The sequence below is a fragment of the Eschscholzia californica genome, unplaced genomic scaffold, assembly GCF_041429995.1.
Source record: "Eschscholzia californica isolate CP2 unplaced genomic scaffold, dmEscCali1.0.p SCAF_2, whole genome shotgun sequence".
Lineage (NCBI taxonomy): Eukaryota > Viridiplantae > Streptophyta > Magnoliopsida > Ranunculales > Papaveraceae > Eschscholzia > Eschscholzia californica.
The window spans coordinates 44,710,562-44,730,063 of NW_028238309.1; the positions used below are offsets into that span (position 1 = coordinate 44,710,562).

Below are 19,502 nucleotides of genomic sequence, written 5' to 3' on the forward strand. Positions count from 1 at the left end.
TAAGTAGTGTTTAAAAGGCTGATCGGCCGGAGTTGGGGGGGTTTTTGTTTTCGGAAGAAGACAGATGTGGGTATGGTTAGAGAGATCAGGTAAGGTAGCAGTACGAAAGAAATGAGTAACCATATCCTTAATGTCCTCTTGCACCGTGTCTCAGTTGGATTGATAAAAGAAAGGTGGGTAGCCATCTGGACCAGGGGCTGCTCCAGGCTTGAGAGAGAAAGTGGCTTTTCTAATCTCATCTATCATGGGATGATAATAAGAGAATCATTTTGGGGAGTAGTGATTTGAGATTGGAAACATTTAAGCATGGTAGCAGATAACTTAGAGCCCGCTGATGTGGAGATATTGATAAGGTGAGTAGCAAAAATACAAGAGATTTCCGCATCATCCGAGGTCCAAGAGTTATCTGTTTTTTTTTTTATAAAGTGAATCTGATTTTTACGGTTACGAGTAGCCGCTTTCGCATGGAAGTACTGAGTGTTTCTGTCACCCAGATTAATGTTGGCTACTCTAGATTTTTCTTTCCATAAACTTTCTTGCTGAAGAAGCAAAGTTTCAATTTGCGAGTACGTCTCGTTGAAAGTCTCAGGATCCTGGATAGACTGGATTTTGTTAGTGAGGTATTTAATGTTGTTTTCCAGTGACCAAAAACATCTCTATTCCACTTGGATAGCTGAATGGCCAGAAAATTAAGCTTGTTTTGAATAGTATTGGAGATAGATAGCCAGTGAGTTCTAATGAAGAAAGAGCACTTGGGGTGAGACATCCAAATACTAATAATTTGAATGGTTTTCTGCCTAAAGAAGTGTTTTGAGTAGTTATAAGAAGAATAGGATTGTAATCAGAGCCAAGCGTAGGGAGATGGGTGAGTTTAGAGTGTGGGAAATTAGTCAACCAGTTGTGATTAACTAGAGTTCGATCCAGTCTCTCCTGAATAAGACTGCCCTTGAATTGTTTATTAGTCCAAGTGTATGGATTGCCCGAGTAACCAATATCATGCAGGCCTAACCTATTAATAGCTTGCTTACAATGATGCATGTTAGAACTAGTGGCTTCCTTTCCCCCGGATTTTTCCGATGGGTGTAAGATACAGTTAGGATCCCCAATAACGACCCATGGAACTTGATCATCAGGATAGTGATTGGCCAAGATCTCCCAGGGTTTCATTTTATTATTGCTATACGGACAACTGAAAAACCCGTAATAAAGAAATAACAACAATATTTATAAGGGTACCTTTAGCATGAATCATGTTCTGGTCCGTGTATAGAAGGTCTAAATGGAAATTGGGAGACCAGTAAAGAGCAAGCCCACCGACTTTGTTGATGGGATCTACAGCATAGTTACTATAAATCTTGTTGAGGTTAAGAATTTTATTCAGGTTGGCATTCATGCATTTAGTCTCCGATAAGAAAATGAAGTCTGGATTATTTTCATTTATTAGACGCCACAAGTGTTTTCTATTGGTAAAGTTACCGCAACCCCTCACGTTCCAAGCCAAAATGGTCGGGTTTATCTGGGAATGATTACTATTAGAGGATGTGATCTCCATCGGCCACCAAAGGGAACTAGAGACTAAGGGTAGACCTCAAGGAACCTTATGGTCCGCCCCTAACACCACTAAGGCCGAGATTAAATGAGGCTAACGAAGCCACCCAAGGTAGCTAAAGAGGCGCCCGCAAACGAGGCACACAACAGGCAGCAGAAAGAACACTCCAGACAGAGACAAAAGTAGAACTAACAAAACAACAATAATATAGGCACTCACAGGACAACAACAACAAAAATAAAGGCCCTCACCGAACTACAACTACTATAGAGGCACACGCCGGACGATAACTATAGAGTCACAACACAATACTACAACTATATAGGCACACACGATACTTCAGTTGTAGAATCGTACCCTATAATACCGTTATAGGGGCACCCACTAAACAAAGAACAAGGCAAAAGAACTAGTCTCTGCAAGCACAAAGGAGAGGAAGCAACCAGCCAACACACAATAGATCCAAAAAGACGAAAAACAAGAGCTGAAAGGAAGGAAAAAAAACAAAAACAAACAGGAAGAAACTAAAAAGAACACTGGTTGTCACTAAATAAAAGTAAATACAAAGGTAAGCCAAAAAGATTTCAGGTGCCACCAAGCCACAGACACTCTTGTAGATCTAAATAACACTAGTATCTTATACCACCAGCCCTTAGAAACTACACACAAGCCAAAAAGGAGGAACCACTGTGGCTACTTCACCTGCAATGGACAACCAATACCCACCAACAGACAACTAACAAAAGAAACTAAAACTAAACAAAAGACACTATCACCTCCACAGAACTAAAACCAGTAGACTAATCTGAAATAGCAGCTTCTTCCTCCTCCTCCTCCTCCTCATTGATAAGAATGTTCAAGCTACGCGAGAGAAGAAGGGATTCATCAAGAAGTCTCTTGGTGCCTGGAATATCGATGAGCATGGTGTTGGAGTCAGGGACTTCCTCCACTGGTTCTGAGGAACTAATGGAGATAATTCTAGAGCTAACACTTCCTCTGTTTCTAGCTTCATCAAATAAGAGATGAGGAGGGGTGGGATGAGATGCAGGAGATGGTGGGGGGGGGGGGGGGGGGGGGGCTAACAGTTATGGGATCTCTGGCACCAGAATGGGGCTGTTGACGAGAACTGTATCCATAGGAACTAATTCTTCTTCCGATTCATTCTCAGAAAAGTAGTTAAAAATGGGACAATGATTTAATGGGTGATCCACAATGCGACATACTTGACAAATAGCCCCAGGAAATTTATCATAGCTGATCCTCATTTCATGCTCCCCATCAGAAAATATAGAGTTAATGACTGCTGACGGAGGTGATCTGACATCATAAAGAAAGTGGACTCGAACATTAGGGTTGGTGACTAAACCGAAATTGTGAGCTTTAATCTGAATGATTTGCCCATACTATCAAAAATGGTATCAAAGTCTTCTCTGTTTTAGATAGCTTGAGGAACCTTATAGATAGTGCATCTCATAGGTTCAAAAAAGAGATCATCTGCACTTTCGTTCACTGGAAACTCAACCTCTTTCATGACCAACATCATCCCTCTCATGATCCAGGGCCTCCCAAATTTCAATGCATTAAGGATGAATAAGCTTTTGGGTTTGATAATGAAAGTATTCATTGGACTGGGGAGAGCATAGTAATCACAATCACGAAAGAATCGTGATTGAGGATACAGGAGTCGTTTGATAAAGGAGAATCCCACATCATACGAACAACACCTTCTCGCAATGAAACCAGAGTCAATAGGTTGCAGATTTTGATTTGAAGATGGTTTGGATAGACGAAGAGTGAGTTTACCATGGGTGGAGACAGTGTAATGGGAAGCCATGTTAACTCTGGAGATGGAAAGGTAAAAATAAGTGGACTGATACAGAGCAATATGGGAGTTAAATATAGAAGAGTGGAAGGGAAAGAGGACAAGCAGAAGAGACCAAAAATCCATCTAATCTTCGCAAGCAATGAAGATCGGGAATAGCTACTATCAGAGAAGTCTACGCACTAGTGGAGGCGAAATCCATACGACTACTAGAGAGATACAGAGAGATAAGAGAAAATACTAGAGAGAGACTCAGACTTACTAAAACCAAAGCAGAATACCAACAGCCGAGATCAAAACCGAGAGAAGAAAGAATCTCAACTATCACATAAAAACAGAACTAAAGGACAAAAATAAAGAAGTTCAGGGTTAAACTTATCTTTTGTCTGTTGATCTTCTGTTAATTTATGCCATTTGTTGCTAGGTTTACCTTGATTCTTTCCCTGATTAGATTTCTCGCCAATCCTTCGAATGTTCGATCTAGGGAATCTGCGACGGGTAGGTGAATGTGATGATTGTTCTTTGTTGTGAGATAATTAATAGATTGGGAGTGGTGAATGAGGTTCTGATGTCTTTAATGAGTGATACAGGCAAGTTGATTGAAGATGGTGGTATATGAGTTTTGGGGATCTAGGGTTTTGGCGAAGAAAGGAGGGAGTTGTTTTTCGCCTAGCTGACGTCAGGCGAGAGACTCTCTCTCCTCAAAAATCGCCTCCCCCCCCCCCCCCCCCCCAATCAATGCATCTGGGAAAGAAAAGAGCTACCTACTTGTTTTGTTGTATTCTTCTCATCGTAGATTTGGAATTGTCACATTTTCGTGCGGGTAAAATCGTACCGTCCAACCGGAAGGGGGTGTAGCGATATTACAAATGGTTAAGAAGCAATGTGGTCATAGTAGGCAATGCCCCTTTTCTTCTTCTCAGACAAATTATGGTCGGTCAGCAGCTTCGTGTCGGCAAACGTAACTTAATTTTTTTTGCTCTTTCTCTCTTTCTTCTTCTTCCTTTTTCTTCTTCTCTTCTCTCTCTCTCTATACCATTGCAAGGTGGAGGGGTCTGGATCTAGGGTGGTGGTGGAACAAGTACGACTAGGCAGAAGGTTAGAGATAGAAGAGGACAAGCAACAGATCCATACATTATTGTTGAAAGAGTAAGATAAACCTAATCAAAATGTTCTTCTATATTATTATGTCAAATGGGTTTGTCTTTCATTCTTCTTCTCCATTGGTATAGTTTTGGGGATTGACAATTGAGGAGAGAGAGAATGGCATAAAGGATGAAATCTCTCCAAGAACTTGTAGCCACCGAGAACAAGGTATAGTTAAAGAGAGAAAGAGCTTTTATTTGTTGGTTTGTGATTGTGGATTTTGGTGGGAATTACAGACAAAGAAGGCTTTCGACTATGTGAAATTCTTGAGGCTTCAAGAAGGGGAAGTAGAAGAAGAAGGCGCGAAAAGAAGACACAAAAAATGAGTTAGGGATGTCAGAGAAGAAGAAGATGGGGATTGCCTCTAACCATACTTGGTCAACTTGTTTTGACCAAGTCTTGAGTGAAAACACATCGCCTTTAACAACTTTGGCCATTGCCTATAAAACTTCTCTTTTTGTTTTTGTTTTTTTTTTAAATGAAGGATAACAAGAAAATTTTTGCCATGTAAAAATCTTTGAAGCGGAAATATCTAATTTTTTTCCCTAAATGTTTTACTTTGCAACCCTTTCACCGCTATCGTCTCTCATTTTTAACTCAATCTCTCCACTTTCTCTTCTTTTCTCCCTCTCTTTCAGTTCTAGCGAAGGGGAGGGTCCCTCATCGGATCCCTTCGTTTGGTTTTCTTGAGGAAGGTCGTCTGGATTTGGGGGTTCCAAATCGAGACGAAAGTTATTTTTCTTGGATCTAGAACCTCATGATCCAGACGAAACAACGTCGCATAAAACTAGATAATCTTTGTATGGTCTTCCAAAAGACCCTTCTTCTAAAAAACTAGACAAAGATTACGGCAAAGGCGGGCCCATTGCCAAACAGAGAGGTGAAAAGAGAGAGGGTTAGCACAGATAAGAGAGACAGAAATGGAGAATTAGAGAGACGGAGAAAAAATCAGAAATGGAAGAGTGAGAGAGAGGAGATCGTAGTAGAAAGAGGAGGAGGAGAGACGTTAGAGAGTGGTGGTGGCGGCCGAAGTTGGTGGTGGGGTGGGAGGAGAAGAAGAAGAACAAGGAGAGGAGGGAAAAAAATGAAAAATAAAATAAAGGGATGCCCGCAATGGAAGTCTACCGGTGACCCATACGGTAGTGAAGAGAAGAACTTGTGAGAGTTTGGGTGAAACAAAAGGAAACCAAAAACAAATTTCTCTGACCAAAACTTTGTACAGTAGAAAATTGTGTTGTTTACGACTCTACAAGAGTCATTACATGACATGGACACTCCATGAATATATAATATGTAGATACATTTGAATCGAATAAACCATGTAACTAACATTGTCAAAGACATCTAGAGCTTAAGGTCATGCCATAAAGCTTAAAGCCTATTTATTCCTATATTTACATTATCTATATCCTTAATAAGTGGAGTTTAACCAATTATAAATCTCTACACTCTTAGACATCTGGTGTGAGTGTCTAACCACTACACTAAAAAATGGTGGACTAAATGTACGTGGTTATTGAGTAACGGCGATACTTTTATGTTGCTTTGGTCAGAATAGGAAGTGTAGAAATTGATTTTGTCCTCACATAATTTGTTTGCCATCCCAAAAGAAAATGAATTAAAAATTCACCTATTTTCCTTAGAATTCCTCTTTCGTCAGTCAACACTTGGTTGCCCAAGTAGGGGTGTACTTGAGTCGAGCCGAGCCGAGTAGTAAGATGTTCAAGCTCGGTTCGTGTATTTGACTGTCGAGCTCGAGCTCGTTCGAGTAATTGTCTACTTGTTCAAGCTCGGTTCGTATAAGTTTGAAAGAGCTCGAGCTCGCATTGTTTTAAGCTCGTTTATCAAAATACTTCAAATTAAAACTTTCTAAATCATCAAAATACTTCAATGATCATTTGTCACATACAACAATAATGATTAATGATTCATATTCCGATAATTTTTTAATGGTTGATATTTTATGTACAAGTTTCAATACTAATATGTAATTATGTACTATACTATTATAAGAGTATGTTAAACGAGCTGTTCACGAGTAGCTCGTGATACACTAAAGAATGTTCAAGCTCGGCTCGTTTATGTAAACGAGCTTGATTTTGAGTTCGTGTTAAGCTCGGGCTCGTTAATATTCGAGTCGAGCACGAGCAATAGTCGAGCCGAGCTCGAGCAGCTCGTTAAGAGCTCGGCTCGTGTACACCCCTATGCCCAAGTGGTTGCTCGTGTTGACATAAACTCCAAAATCCTAGAGGTCCCAAGTTCGATTCTCAGTGCCGGATAGTATCAAAAAAAGAATGTTCGAGTTAAGGAGCAACCACTTCAGAGACATACTGTAACCGCGTCCCTCTTGCTAGAATAGGCTAAGTCAGTTTATCATTTTCATTACAGGGTCTTACTATATGACTGGACCCTAATGTGTTATACTGGGCGCGCCCAACATTTGAACAAAAAGAAAGCATTTGAATACATCGGCTACTCAATTTTCTTTTTCTCAAATAATGGTTTCATAATCACTTGTGGGACTTGAGAGAGTCAGATTATTTCCATTACAACAGTCAGTTTTTCAAAACTTACCTGTCTTTCCTTCCCAAGCAGATAGTACATGCTCTTGATAACGGTGTAACAAACAAAATCAAGAGTTATCTAATATAAATATGTACATTCACTTACATAACACAAATTCAATTTAAAACGCCAAAAAAGGTAATCAAAACAATCCAAGAAGCTAACCTGGTGGGAAGAACATGGTGCAGGTAAATAGCTCTCTATATGTAAGAGTTTACATAAGCAGATTTGAGTAAGCATCTAGACCATGGGTAGAAAGGCATTTCTTGAGCTTGTCCAAAGCTCGATTCTCAAGTTGTCGAACCCTCTCTTTAGATATTCCAAACACAGTCCCTATCTGTGCAAGAGACTTCTCTTCACCATCTTCAATCCCATAACGTAATCTAATAATCCGTCTCTCCTTGGGTGGGAGAACGGTTAGGAGATTGCGGACATGTCTTCTCATGAGATTCTTCGACACGCAGAGTTCTGGGGTTTCAACTTCTGTGTCTGCAGTTATTTCCTGCAAACATAAATGGCCATGGATGAAGGTCCCGCGCTCCAAAACTTCAGATATTCTACTTAGTTTAAGAAACAATAATTTTGTTGTGCCGGAATCTTATGCTTGACTCGGGCCCAACCACTATGTGGCTAGCAATCAGATAGTTCATTCTTTTCATCTTTTTTGGTGCATATCTCAAGGAGTAGTATTTCTGCACAAAAGCCTTTAGATCGATTCTCCAGCCCCAGGGCAGGCGAAGGATTTGAGCATAATGTACTTTTCTAATAAGAAACAATAATGTACTTTTCTAATAAGAAACAAATACCCTTCACATACATGTGGATACCACAGTATTACGGTTCAACCCATGTCTATTACTGGAGTCCGCCGGCTTTCTGCAGAACTAGTGAGCAATTATATCCTATGGACTGCCTTCAAGGCTTCAATGCGCCTAATGCCATGGGCATGAATGCCTCAATGCAATTGACTGGCAAGCACAGGGTAGTTTCCTATCCTAGTCGATTTTCTACACGCACCAACCTTATTTCGAGAAAATGCAGACGAGAACAAGTTTATCATTTGTAGTTGAACTGTTGGACCAGTCTTGGGTCTTGGTCACCCCAAAAGCTAGCCAAGATGTGAGGTTTTCCTCATACTTATGAACTGACTATGCCCATTCCACAACAGATGTGGGATTATCCAACAATTTTCACAAGATAACAAAGTAAACACACACCTGGAAAGTGGTATCTTGATCCGACCACACTGGCTGTTGTATCGAAAGAGGCATTCTTGTGGAAGCTAACAGTGCTTCCAACTTCTCAACTGACATCCCGATGCGTTTCGCTAGTTCATCATTTGTTGGTCGATGTCCTTCTTTAATGAATTGCTCCTTTGCAGTTTTTACTTGCTTTAAAACATTATATACATTCTCCTGCAAATGATTGGTAAAGAGATCAGACTTTAGCTCTCATATGTAGATGGAAATGGCGATGGGCAGTTTTGTGATAAACAAGAAAAAGTTCATTACCGGTAAGCGAATGCTCCTGGAGTGCTGAAATATCGCCTTCCTAATTGATTGTCTTATCCACCAGTATGCGTATGTAGAAAATCTGCAACCTGCTTGTGGCTTGAACCTCTCAAGGCTCTTTATAAGGCCTTTACTTCCTTCCTACAATTTTGTACAAGTATCACACAGATCAGAAATGAGTTCTTGTATAAATGAACGAAAGAAACTACAAATTACACGTCTCAACAGATCCAGAAACTTAGGCTGCTTAAGGTGCATACATTAAAGGTTTGTCCAACATCCAAGGCAATTCAATATCAAAACTATACGCACACACACAAGTGAATCTCAGAGATGTAGCAGATCCAAATGAGCAGAATGCATGTCTCTTGCTCCATAAATCGAACCCAGGTGATCTCACCACCTTAATGCGTCAAAAGAACTCTTCACTCTTCAGTGTAAGACCAACTAAGTTAATGGAACGTAAGTCACATTAATATTGGATTAATGTGTATATACAGATCAGGACTGTGGTAGCACATCTTACAATTTCAGGATACAATTAATGTACAGTCTAGCAGTGGTATAAACTTCACCTATGTCTACATAAGGTTTTCGTGCATATGATAAATTTTGCATACGAATGTAAGGAACCCACATAGGTAGAATCCCTTAGCGTCTGTCTGTGACAATTTTTCGTACTGACCTGTAGTAAATCCGAAAGGTTTAGACCCTTCCCTTGATAATTCTTAGCCACATGCACCACCATACGGAAGTTGGAATAGATCATTCTTTCCCGGCTTCTATTACCCGAATGTAGGAGTAACTGCAGTGTTCCACAAGTCATCCCAACAGCTTCAGCCCATTCAATCAACGTTGGTTCACGGTCAAACTGAGATTGAAGTCTCTGCTTCACTTCCTCTAATCTAGTCAATTCCTGTTAACAAATTTTGTAAGTGGCAGACAAGACTGAAGCTCATTTATAGAAAGCAGCAACAAATTTGGTACCGTTATGTGTCAGAAACATGCCTGAACTTCAACAAACAATTCTTTTTCTTCTTTCGCAGTTAAAAGCTGCCTAGTTTCAGCACCAGACAAGAAAAGTCGAAGGGGATCATTCGGATCATTGACTTCACTCGTCTTCTTTTGTCGGTCTGTCGTTTTCAAACTGGAAGTCGTGTGGTTCAAGAGTTTCAGCTTCGGCAACCCACGTCTCTTAGATTTCCGCTCTAGAAGCCGTGTTGATCTGACTGTTATTTCTCTCTCAAACAGTGATAAATCTTTGAGCCCCGTACTGTTAGGAATTCTACAAATTAGTAAAAGAGCAAAAAGAAGTATTGAAGGGAAGAAACCACCAAGTAAGAAGCATACCTAGGGATAAGTTCATTACAATCATGTTTCATTGTGTTGGACTCTTCAGCTAAATAGGCAGCTTGTTTAGAGGCCAGAACAGCTTTCTTAGCTAGGGCAAGCACATCACCTGCGTTAACATGCAGAAACTTATCTGCAACAGGTGCCATAGATTTCATGTTCGAAGATAAATCTGCCCTTTCTCTTGTTTGCAAGGATGGGAATCTGTAATCAAGAATTGGGACGAGCCCAGATTACATGAACTGAAACTACTTGATAGATAGAACAAATGAGGTTGATAGAAAGAAAGATAGTTGATAATATGTGGGATAGGAAATGGTCCAGATATTTCTTACAAATACCATAAGTCGGGCGAATAGAGCAACTGTCGTTCGAAGTCCTTAAGGTATTGATCAGATCCATTGTTTTTCTTCCCTTGAATTATTGATGTATCGTTGTTCATATTTGTCCTATCCAATGCTGCCTAATCAAGCAAAAAGTAAGATTCAAACAATGAGACAGAAAGAGCAAAGTTTAGAGACCAGGATGTTTAATTAAGCCAAAAACTAGATACATTTTAAAACTCAAGTTCCAGAGGGCGACCAATAAACTTGAAACATTACATAGATCAGTGAACAGGTCATGTCATTTTGAAAAATATGAACCCCACAAAAAGAGGAGAGAAGCATTTATCAGCCCCCGACCCGGCGACCCCACCCACGAACTAGTGCAAAAGTAGTATATGTGACAAGCAAAAGAGTACACCATTAAACTCATTTAATAAACAAATAGGGGAAAGACGTTAAGATTTGTACTCAAATGTCTGCTTTTGTTTTCTGTGTTTCTACAGATATTCTCGAAAATCCTCACCTCGGATGTTTTGTCTTCTCTTATGTGCAACAAGGACCTGTCATCTCGCTGCTCTTGTAGAAGAACAGAGGCAGGGAAGTGTCGAGTTATTGATGTTGTTGTCCCAGAGATAACTGAAGCAGCTGGTAGCTCGTGAAGCATTGTAACTGCATCGACAGTAAAACACAGATATGTCTCCATACATTTAAAAAAAAAAAAAGTGGCTCAAGATCAAAAGTACATCGAATGTTTAGAATAAGACAGCGAAAAGAAATGCACATAATCACGAGTTAAGAACAATTGAAGCACATTACAATGATGTATAATCTACACATGTAGGAAACAGTAAGATTTAAACCCTAGTTTCACCACTTGAGAAATTTACAAGTTACCACCGAACGAAAGTGGGCTTCAATAATAATCTATACTTCATTCCACGAAATCGTGGACATCCTCACCGAAATAAAAATGATTCTTTGATACTCAAAACCCAACTATCCAAGTGTATTCATGGAAAAGTATAGTCTTCAAGAAAAGTTCTTGTAATTTGTTAAATAAGAAGATTAAGAAATGAGAAAAATGGTACAAGCATTGCCTTGCAGTTGCAGGAAGTATATAAGCAAACAAACCAAGTAAATTAAGCATGATGAAATCTCTTTATGCATCTAAAAATATAACCATTGTAAATCATTTGCTTCTTCTTTCTCTCCCAATCAATGTTATTTCTCACAAATTCAAACTTAAATACAAGACAAATGTATCAATCTCCAACTTAAAGAAGAATTGTCTCCTAATTATAAGCAAATACCCATGTAAAGATAACCAATTTTTTTCACAAATCAAATAGTTTTTTCTTTTCTCAAAGAGTTCTAAATTAAATTAGAAGCTAAACATGAATATTTGGGTAAATTTTGACACAAATGAAGATATAAAGGAGTTACATACCAGAAGAAGGAACAGTATGAGTTTTGGGGAGAGGTTTGGTGGTGGGGGAAAATGGAGCTGATGAGGACAGAAAATTCCGTCCTACCTCCATTGAAGAACTGGTTGAAGAATAAGATTAAGATGAAGAAGCTGGAGATGGGATGATTTTTTTGCCAATTTTGCTTCCAATACTACATGGGTTTTTCAAACTGAAGTTCTTCTTCTTCTTCTTCTACCAGTGGGAGTGGGAGTGGGAGAAGATAAAATTTTTCAAGCCTTAAAAATCGAAACCATTTTTAAGAGGATGAGGTTACTCTTCCTTTGGTCGGCTTGCTGAACTTCACCACATATATTATGGAAAAACCCCTTCAATTTAATGGGATGATTTTGTGAGTTCGAAATTTTTATATACACTCACCATTTTCACCATCCATCATATACCCTACTGATTATGACTTTGTCAATGTAATGTAACCACACTTACACTCTGGCCAGTGGCTCACTATCTTAGACCATCTCTAATGGGTACCTCAAAATCTAACACTTAGAGTGGCACTTAAGATTTTTAGAGATTTGTTAAAAAAATCTTCTTTAATGGAACACTCTATTTGACATTTCATGATGATGTGGGAGTATTTATTATAGACACTCAAGAGAGACATTCTAAAACTAGAGTCTCTTTGAGACCCTCTAAGTGCCACTTTAATATTTAAACCAATAGAAACTTTTTCTTTTTAACTACTTTATTTTTCTTGAATCTTCATGCCTCACCCGAAAACCCCTCTAACCTAAACCCATATGTTTCTTCACAAACTTCTCGATTTCCTTCGCCTCCTTCCCAAGCAACGTTGGTCGCTCCTTTTGTCAACGTTAACACCCACACTTTCCTGTGACTTCCGACATATCTCGCAGACTATGATTGCATACTCCCCCTTTCTCGAATTTTCTCTCACATTTCTCCCACCCTCTGACTAGTTATCTATTTATGGACTATTCTCTCCCTTAACATTGGGTGTTCTTGGCATTTGTCCTATCTGTAAGTTAACCATCATCTTTCACACAGGTCACGACTTCTCTTTAATGGCGTGAGACTATAGCCAAAGAAATTCAAGCTTTTGAATAAAATGACACTTGGACACTTACAAATTTACCCTCCAGTAAACACCCTATTGGATGCAAATGGGTATATAAGATCAAATTTTGTCCTGACGACTCTATTGAACTCTATAAAGCTCACTTAGTCGCAAAGGGTTACACTAATTGAGGGTTTGGATTTCTACGATACTTGCGCCCTGTGCAAAGTTGGTCATTGTTCGTGTTCTTTCCTACATCAACTTGACGTTACTAACGTTTTTTTACAAGGCGATTTGGACGAAGAAGTGTTTATGAAACTTCCTCATAGCTTTTCCACGAAGGGGGAGTCTTGGGTCTGTTGTTAAAATTAATCCCTTTATGGTCTTAAATAGACCTCCAGTCAATGTTTTTCCAACTTCTCTTTTGTCCTCGTCAAACGTGGTTGCGTTCAATCTCTCTTGGATAGCTTCTTATTCTCATACATTACAAACGACGTCTCTCTTTATGTTTTGGTTTATGTTGACGTCGTAATAGTTCTGGAAATAATGATCATGCTATCTGTACTCTTAAGTATTTTCTTTACCGTACCTTGTCCCTCGAGGATTTTGGACGACCCCAATACTTCTTGGAGATTAAGGTTCGCAAGGTATTTTTATGTCAAAGAAAATATATCCTTGATATTTTGCAAGATTCTAGCTTAATTGCTTCACGTGTTTCATCCCATGGAATAGAAATCCTGCCTTAGTACCACGGATGCGACCCTCTCCCTGATCAAACGATTTATCATCGTCTCATTAGTTGTCCTCTTTACCTAAAGGCCACTCGTTCTAACGTCACGTATGTTGTCAATAGCCTAGTCAGTTCATGCAAACTCCGAGCAACGTTAAACTTAGATGTGACTCATCAGATCTTAAGGGATCCACTTGTAATCTTTTGCTTCTAGCTCGCTCCTTATATCTCGGTATAGCGACTCTGATTGGGCAGGATGCCCATCCACTGGCTACATTACTATGCTTGGATCTAGTTGGATCTCATAAAACCCTAAGAAAAAATAAATTGTTGTTAGATCTAGTGTTGAAGCCAAATATTTAAGTATTAGCCACTCTCACATGTGAGCTTTACTGGGTCAAATATGTTTTTCGTGATTAGGTATCACTCACTGCACTCCAATGTCGGAGCATTGTGATAATCTTGCAGCCTTGCACATTACGATAGCTCTGGTTTTCGTGAAAGAATCAAACATATTGAATTGATTGTCATTTGTTCGTGAAAACATTAATCTGACCTCTTCGCCAACATTTGAACAACTTGCCTACATTTTTAGAAAGCCTTTTGGTGTGGGCGCATGCCACAAGATTATTGACAAGTTGAGCGTCATTAGCATTTGACTCCAACCTGAGTGGGAGTATTAGAAATGCATGGATCATCTACCCAACCCACACCGTATCAAGTCAGTAGCCAGCCCACTCGGCTATTAGTTTAGAATTAACATAAAATTAGTTATTAGATTAGTCTCAATTCTTGTTCATATCATGTATAGTGTAAACATTTACCCTAGCTTTTGCTTATATATATATGTAACTTCATTCTTTATCTTGATTTGCTTAAATTTACTTATAATTTCATTGTTCACCTTGATTCTTCTCTTCCTCCCTGTTCTCTCTTGTACATCTTGGGCTCACACTTTCTCGATCTCTTTCTCTCTCTCTCTATCTCTCTCTCTCTCGATTAACCAAGCTCTGGTGATTCTACATCACAGTTGCTCTCTCTCTTTCTCTCTTACTCAATCAACAAACTCGGGTGATTCTATGTTACAGATTCTTTGGTTTTTGCATAATTTAACACCAATAAAGTACTCTCTAAAGGGCCAGATTGTAGTCAGAAGAGCCCTCTATAACTTTGAGAGACAAAGATTTGGTAGCAGTATTTGGACGAAATGCTGAAAGAAAGGAGTTCATTTTGAATTTATGAAAATTAAGTCCATGGTCACAAGATAAGGGCCAAAAAATATTAACCCAAACATATACCCCAAGCCCTTACTAGGTGAGCTTGTCCAACAATGTTGGTTTTTTGGAAGCCAAAAGGGATAAGAAAAATCTGATCTATTATTTATCAATTGCTAAGACTAAGTTCATACAGAAAAATCCCGCTTCAATCTTCTACTGGGAACACACCTCATCTCCTTAAATCAGTACTTTCCACCTCTCAAAACCAAAAGGCAAACTAACAGACACCTGAATCAAGATTATTATAAATCAAACAGACATGCCTTGAGGTGCTCCTGGTATAGATGTCCTGGGCTTCTGCTTCTCGACAACGATAGCCTGCGTCGTCAGGACCATCCCTGCCACAGATGCAGCATTCTGCAATGCACATCTAGTCACCTTGGCAGGATCAATTACACCTGCCTCCATTAAGTTCTCGTAGGTGTCTGTCATTGCATTGTAACCGATCTCCCATTCCCTCGCCCTTACCTTCTCCACAACTACTTCTCCTTCAACACCTGCGTTATGGGCAATCAAGGATGCTGGTGCTACCAGTGCCTGTAAACAGCACAAATTCTACGTCAACCTCCAGATGATAATTTATTGCTCTTTTTTAATTCAGGTCTTAAATTTAACTCGAGATCTGAATCCGTTGGAGTCAAATATTAGAATGATAGTTTTACGTTTTGTTCGCACACCGATTCTACTGGATCAAACTTAAGAGAAGCCTAAATTGCAGACTCCAACAAGTCAGACTCAGACAAGTCAGACTCAGACGAGTCAGATCCAGAGGATAAAAAAGCACACCACATAAGTTGTGAGCTACCAACTGTTTTTTGTTATTCAAGAGTGTGGATGTTATCAACTTTACCTTCTGCACAATATCGGCACCAAGCCTCTCATCTGCATCTTCCAGGCTCTCCTTAATTTTGGGCACACAGGTTGATAGGTGAACCAGAGCAGCACCTCCACCTGGAACTATACCTTCTTCTATGGCGGCAAAAGTAGCATTCTTTGCATCCTCAATTCTTAGTTTGCGATCCTCGAGCTCAGTTTCAGTTGCAGCGCCAACTTTGATGACAGCAACTCCACCTGAAAGTTTGGCAATTCTCTCAGCCAGCTTCTCAGAGTCATAGACAGAATCTGTCTCAGCCAACTCCTTTTTCAATTGGGCAATTCTAGCTTGGACTTCATCTTTTGATGCAGCATCAGCTATGATTGTGGTTGAATCCTTACTGATAGTCACCTTTCTTGCTATACCAAGCTGATCAACTTCAGTGTTCTCGATTAGCATTCCTAGATCACTGGCCTGAAACTCGGCTCCTGCAGAAGCGAGAAATAGAAAAGTTCATTTTTAAAATTAAGTACAGCAATAGCAGCAGAAGCTGAAGATAAGAAAACGGTCACTTAGAGCACCTGTCAAAATGGCAATATCTTGAAGAAGCGCTTTTCGCCTCTCACCAAAACCAGGAGCCTTAATTGCAGCAACATTTAGGATACCACGGAGCTTGTTCACGACAAGAGTTGCCAAAGCCTCCCCACTGACATCTTCAGCAATAATAAGTAGAGGGGTTCTGAGTTGAGTTGTTTTTTCCAGTAAAGGAATTATGTCTTTTATTGCGGAAATCTTCTGATCAGTCACCAAGACTCTTGCATTCTCAAACTCGGTAACAAGTTTCTCAGCATTTGTGACAAACTGAGGGGAGATGTAACCTCTATCGATCTGTCAAGGCAGTCAAAATACAGGTAACAAAGAGTCAAGGAACGATAAAGCACATAAGACGATGACTAGAAAGCAGCAAAACATTATTCAAAACACAATGCAGCTCCTTCAATAAAAAACCAACCTCCATTCCCTCTTCCACCTCAACAGTTGTTTCAAAGGATGATGAAGACTCGATCGACAAAACACCATCTGGCCCAACTTTATCAATTGCATCAGCAATCATGGTTCCAATAACATCATCGTTGCCAGCAGAGATAGATGCAATGGCTGAAAAGATCACAGAAAAAAAAATTAATTGAAATTGGAGGGCAAATCAATTTCTTGTTTTTGCAACTTATGCATCAAATTTTCATCCCTACAGCTACAAGAACCAAACACTTGGAAATTGAAGCCACCTTTAATATCATCACGTCCTTTGATGGGCCTAGACTTGTTCTCCAACTCTTCCACTAGTCCATTTACGGTTTTCTCAATTCCTTTCTTAATAGAAACTGGATTGGCACCAGAAGTAACAGATAGGAGACCTAACTTAATGATCTCACGTGCAAGCACTGAGGCCGTTGTTGTCCCATCACCAGCAGAGTCATTAGTTTTGCTAGCAACCTTCATCCATAATCAAAATAACATATAAGAACTCCTATAAGGATTTTCATGACATTGAATTACAAGATGAATTCAAGCAAATAAAAATAACTGGTGAATTTGAACTAGGGCATTTAAGCTAGTTCTCCGTACCCAACATTACAGTGTAAACACAAACACCAAGTCCCCATTCATTTTACAAGGGTTCTTTTACCAACTCTTCCAATGTGGATGAACCCAAGTCAGATTACGCAAAACACTACCATGGATGAAAAATAAAATTGCAGTCACATAAATCATATGAACTCCATACCTCCCTAATGAGAGCTGCACCAGCATTTTCCATGGCATCTGCAAGTTCAATAGCTCGGGCTATGGTCACCCCATCATTAACCACTTTAGGGCTCCCAAATTCATCAAGAACAACATTCCTCCCTTCAAAACAAGAAAAAAGTCAACTACAGAAATGCCCACAACAAAATGCGAAAGAGCATACCGTCACACTTGCATTAAGCACACTATACATTAATAGCATACCTCTGGGACCAAGAGTAACTCCTACAGCATCAGCAAGCTTATCAATCCCAGCTTGCATTGCGCTCCTTGATTCCTGGTCAAAGGCAATCTTTTTCGCACTAGCACGTACAGAAAATCTTCTGCTTGATGATTTGTATTGAATGTTTTGTCCCTGATTCAATCTCCTAAAACCTCCCTGTATCATTAACACATAATGTAAGACCTGTAATCAACTTGGGAAGATCAAACCGGCAAAATCAGAGGGTCAGAGCAATTAAACAACTCCAAACTATTAGGAAAAAAACACCAAGAAATCATCATCATAGCTTGCAGTATTATAAACCCATATCCATAGTTAAACAGGAAAAGGTAAAATTAGCTCAAAATAGAAGTTATCTCAAAACAAATGAAAATTTCGTGAAGCAAACTACCTAATAGCAAAACTAAAACGCAAGAATAAAAGCAGAGAACTGTAAACCAACAAAATCAGAGAGAGCCCAGGCAAAACCTCCTGAAGATGCCAACAACCCTTGGCTCAAGTGGTAAGAGGTAAGTCTTCCAACTTAGAGGTCAAGGGTTCGAGGCACACACTTACCAATTCAAAAAAAAAAAAACCTCCTGAAGATAAAATACAGATCTAATCTCACTTCATGATCACAGCTAATTCAAAACATGAAATGAAACCTAAATCTCAAAAAATGAAATACCTGTTTAGGAGTGCTAAGAAGAGATGCAGTTGGGACGGCATTAGCGGACGCCATTTTTAACAACAGGTAGAGAGTGAGAGAGGGGAAGATTAGGGCTTCTGATACTGGTTAAGCTGAGGACCTTCGTCGAGAGAGTTCGTTCTTAGTAGTATCCTGTGGATAAGAGACAAAGAATTAGGGTTTTTCTACTGCTTGAAGCCTTGAAATGTGATGTTTCGAGAAGATTCTATAACTCTTCACTTGAAGGGCTCCGGGTTTTGGTGTCACACATAACAGTGAGTCTCCAACTAAAACAAACACTCCATTTTTTCAAATTACTAAATGTCATAATAGCCAACAAATACTTGGCCACTAAATTCAACAAAAAAAAAAATTAGACTTGGGGACTTAGATTGGGTACCTTCATGGGAAACTTGGGAGGTCACATGTTCGATTCATAGTAGAGGTGAAATTCGTTTTTTATTAACAAATTTAAGATATAAATAAAGTAAAAGTAAGAATGGGTTTTCGTGCCCTTAAGATGGCCATAAAGGTTTCTATACGGTTCATGTTTGAAATAATGTGTAATTGTGTTTACAGTCGTTCGGTAAGAACATTTTTCCACTCCAACAAAACTTCTCTTCTCTTTCCACCATTTCCTTTATTTTTTCTCTCTTAACTACTAGTTTTGCCCGGATCTTCTTCACCATCGATTCATTTTCTTCTCATCTTATTTATCACTGTCTCATCATCTTCTTTTCTTTTCATAACTGGCTCATCATCTTCCTCTCATCTATTTTTATTTCTTCATATCTTCAATTCAACAAATAATTCGATTTATGATTTGGGACGAAGGTGATGAATTAGGGGTTTTGTTTTTAACAACGATGTTAGGGGTTTAAAGGTTCCTTTTTTTATTAGTTTTCATTGTTCTTGTTTGATTATGGAAGAAGAGTTGGTTTGTTTTGAAAATAGATGAAAAGTGGAAATGTATGGTTAATTGTTAAAAATTATTGATGAAAATATATTCGAGGATTCTACTTCGATTTGTTTTTGTTATTGTTTTTTTCTTTTCGATCATAGACAAAGACTTGGTTTGTTAGACTACGGATGAAGACTTCGATTATTTTCATTGTCCATTAACACCAAGTGATGAAGAAGAAGAAGTTTTGTCGGATTTGAAGAAAAAATTGAATCTATATTTGCAAAATGAATCTGCGAGATCTGCAAACTGAGTT

General features: G+C 39.1%; 2 protein-coding genes across 3 annotated transcripts; both read right to left on the reverse strand.

Annotated features, from left to right (window-relative positions):
• Nucleotides 1–7,137: 7,137 nt before the first annotated feature.
• On the reverse strand, nt 7,138–12,138 carry SIGF (RNApolymerase sigma-subunit F). Its single transcript, XM_086659799.1, has 9 exons — nt 11,717–12,138; nt 10,793–10,938; nt 10,279–10,406; nt 9,944–10,147; nt 9,602–9,866; nt 9,279–9,509; nt 8,594–8,734; nt 8,300–8,497; nt 7,138–7,584 (listed from the first exon to the last, which is right to left on the reverse strand). The coding sequence occupies exons 1-9, from the start codon at nt 11,805–11,807 to the stop codon at nt 7,297–7,299; spliced, it is 1,692 nt and encodes a 563-aa protein (XP_086515925.1). The 5' UTR covers nt 11,808–12,138; the 3' UTR covers nt 7,138–7,296.
• A 2,718-nt stretch (nt 12,139–14,856) lies between these two features.
• LOC147558248 (ruBisCO large subunit-binding protein subunit alpha) lies at nt 14,857–18,647 on the reverse strand. Of its 2 annotated transcripts, none has more exons than XM_086659800.1 (8): nt 18,286–18,647; nt 17,600–17,774; nt 17,376–17,497; nt 16,876–17,083; nt 16,602–16,747; nt 16,171–16,477; nt 15,626–16,077; nt 14,857–15,312 (listed from the first exon to the last, which is right to left on the reverse strand). In XM_086659800.1, the coding sequence occupies exons 1-8, from the start codon at nt 18,337–18,339 to the stop codon at nt 15,025–15,027; spliced, it is 1,752 nt and encodes a 583-aa protein (XP_086515926.1). In that variant the 5' UTR covers nt 18,340–18,647; the 3' UTR covers nt 14,857–15,024. The 2 variants fall into 2 exon arrangements, with proteins under 2 accessions (XP_086515926.1, XP_086515927.1); XM_086659801.1 differs by having other exon boundaries at nt 17,600–18,086; nt 18,194–18,550.
• Between the last annotated feature and the right edge of the window lie 855 nt (nt 18,648–19,502).

What these genes read in the sequence shown, in the direction of transcription:
- LOC147558248 (XM_086659800.1), bottom strand. Translation starts at nt 18,339, where the DNA reads ATGGCGTCCGCTAATGCCGTCCCAACTGCATCTCTTCTTAGCACTCCT. An exon ending in AGTTACTCTTGGTCCCAGAG is followed by an intron (nt 17,498 to 17,599) that starts GTATGCTATTAA and finishes CTTGTTTTGAAG; the next exon opens with GGAGGAATGTTGTTCTTGAT. An exon ending in AGGTGGAAGAGGGAATGGAG is followed by an intron (nt 16,478 to 16,601) that starts GTTGGTTTTTTA and finishes CTGCCTTGACAG; the next exon opens with ATCGATAGAGGTTACATCTC.
- SIGF (XM_086659799.1), bottom strand. Translation starts at nt 11,807, where the DNA reads ATGGAGGTAGGACGGAATTTTCTGTCCTCATCAGCTCCATTTTCCCCC. An exon ending in TCATACTGTTCCTTCTTCTG is followed by an intron (nt 10,939 to 11,716) that starts GTATGTAACTCC and finishes CTGTCGATGCAG; the next exon opens with TTACAATGCTTCACGAGCTA. An exon ending in GAGAAGACAAAACATCCGAG is followed by an intron (nt 10,407 to 10,792) that starts GTGAGGATTTTC and finishes TTGCTTGATTAG; the next exon opens with GCAGCATTGGATAGGACAAA.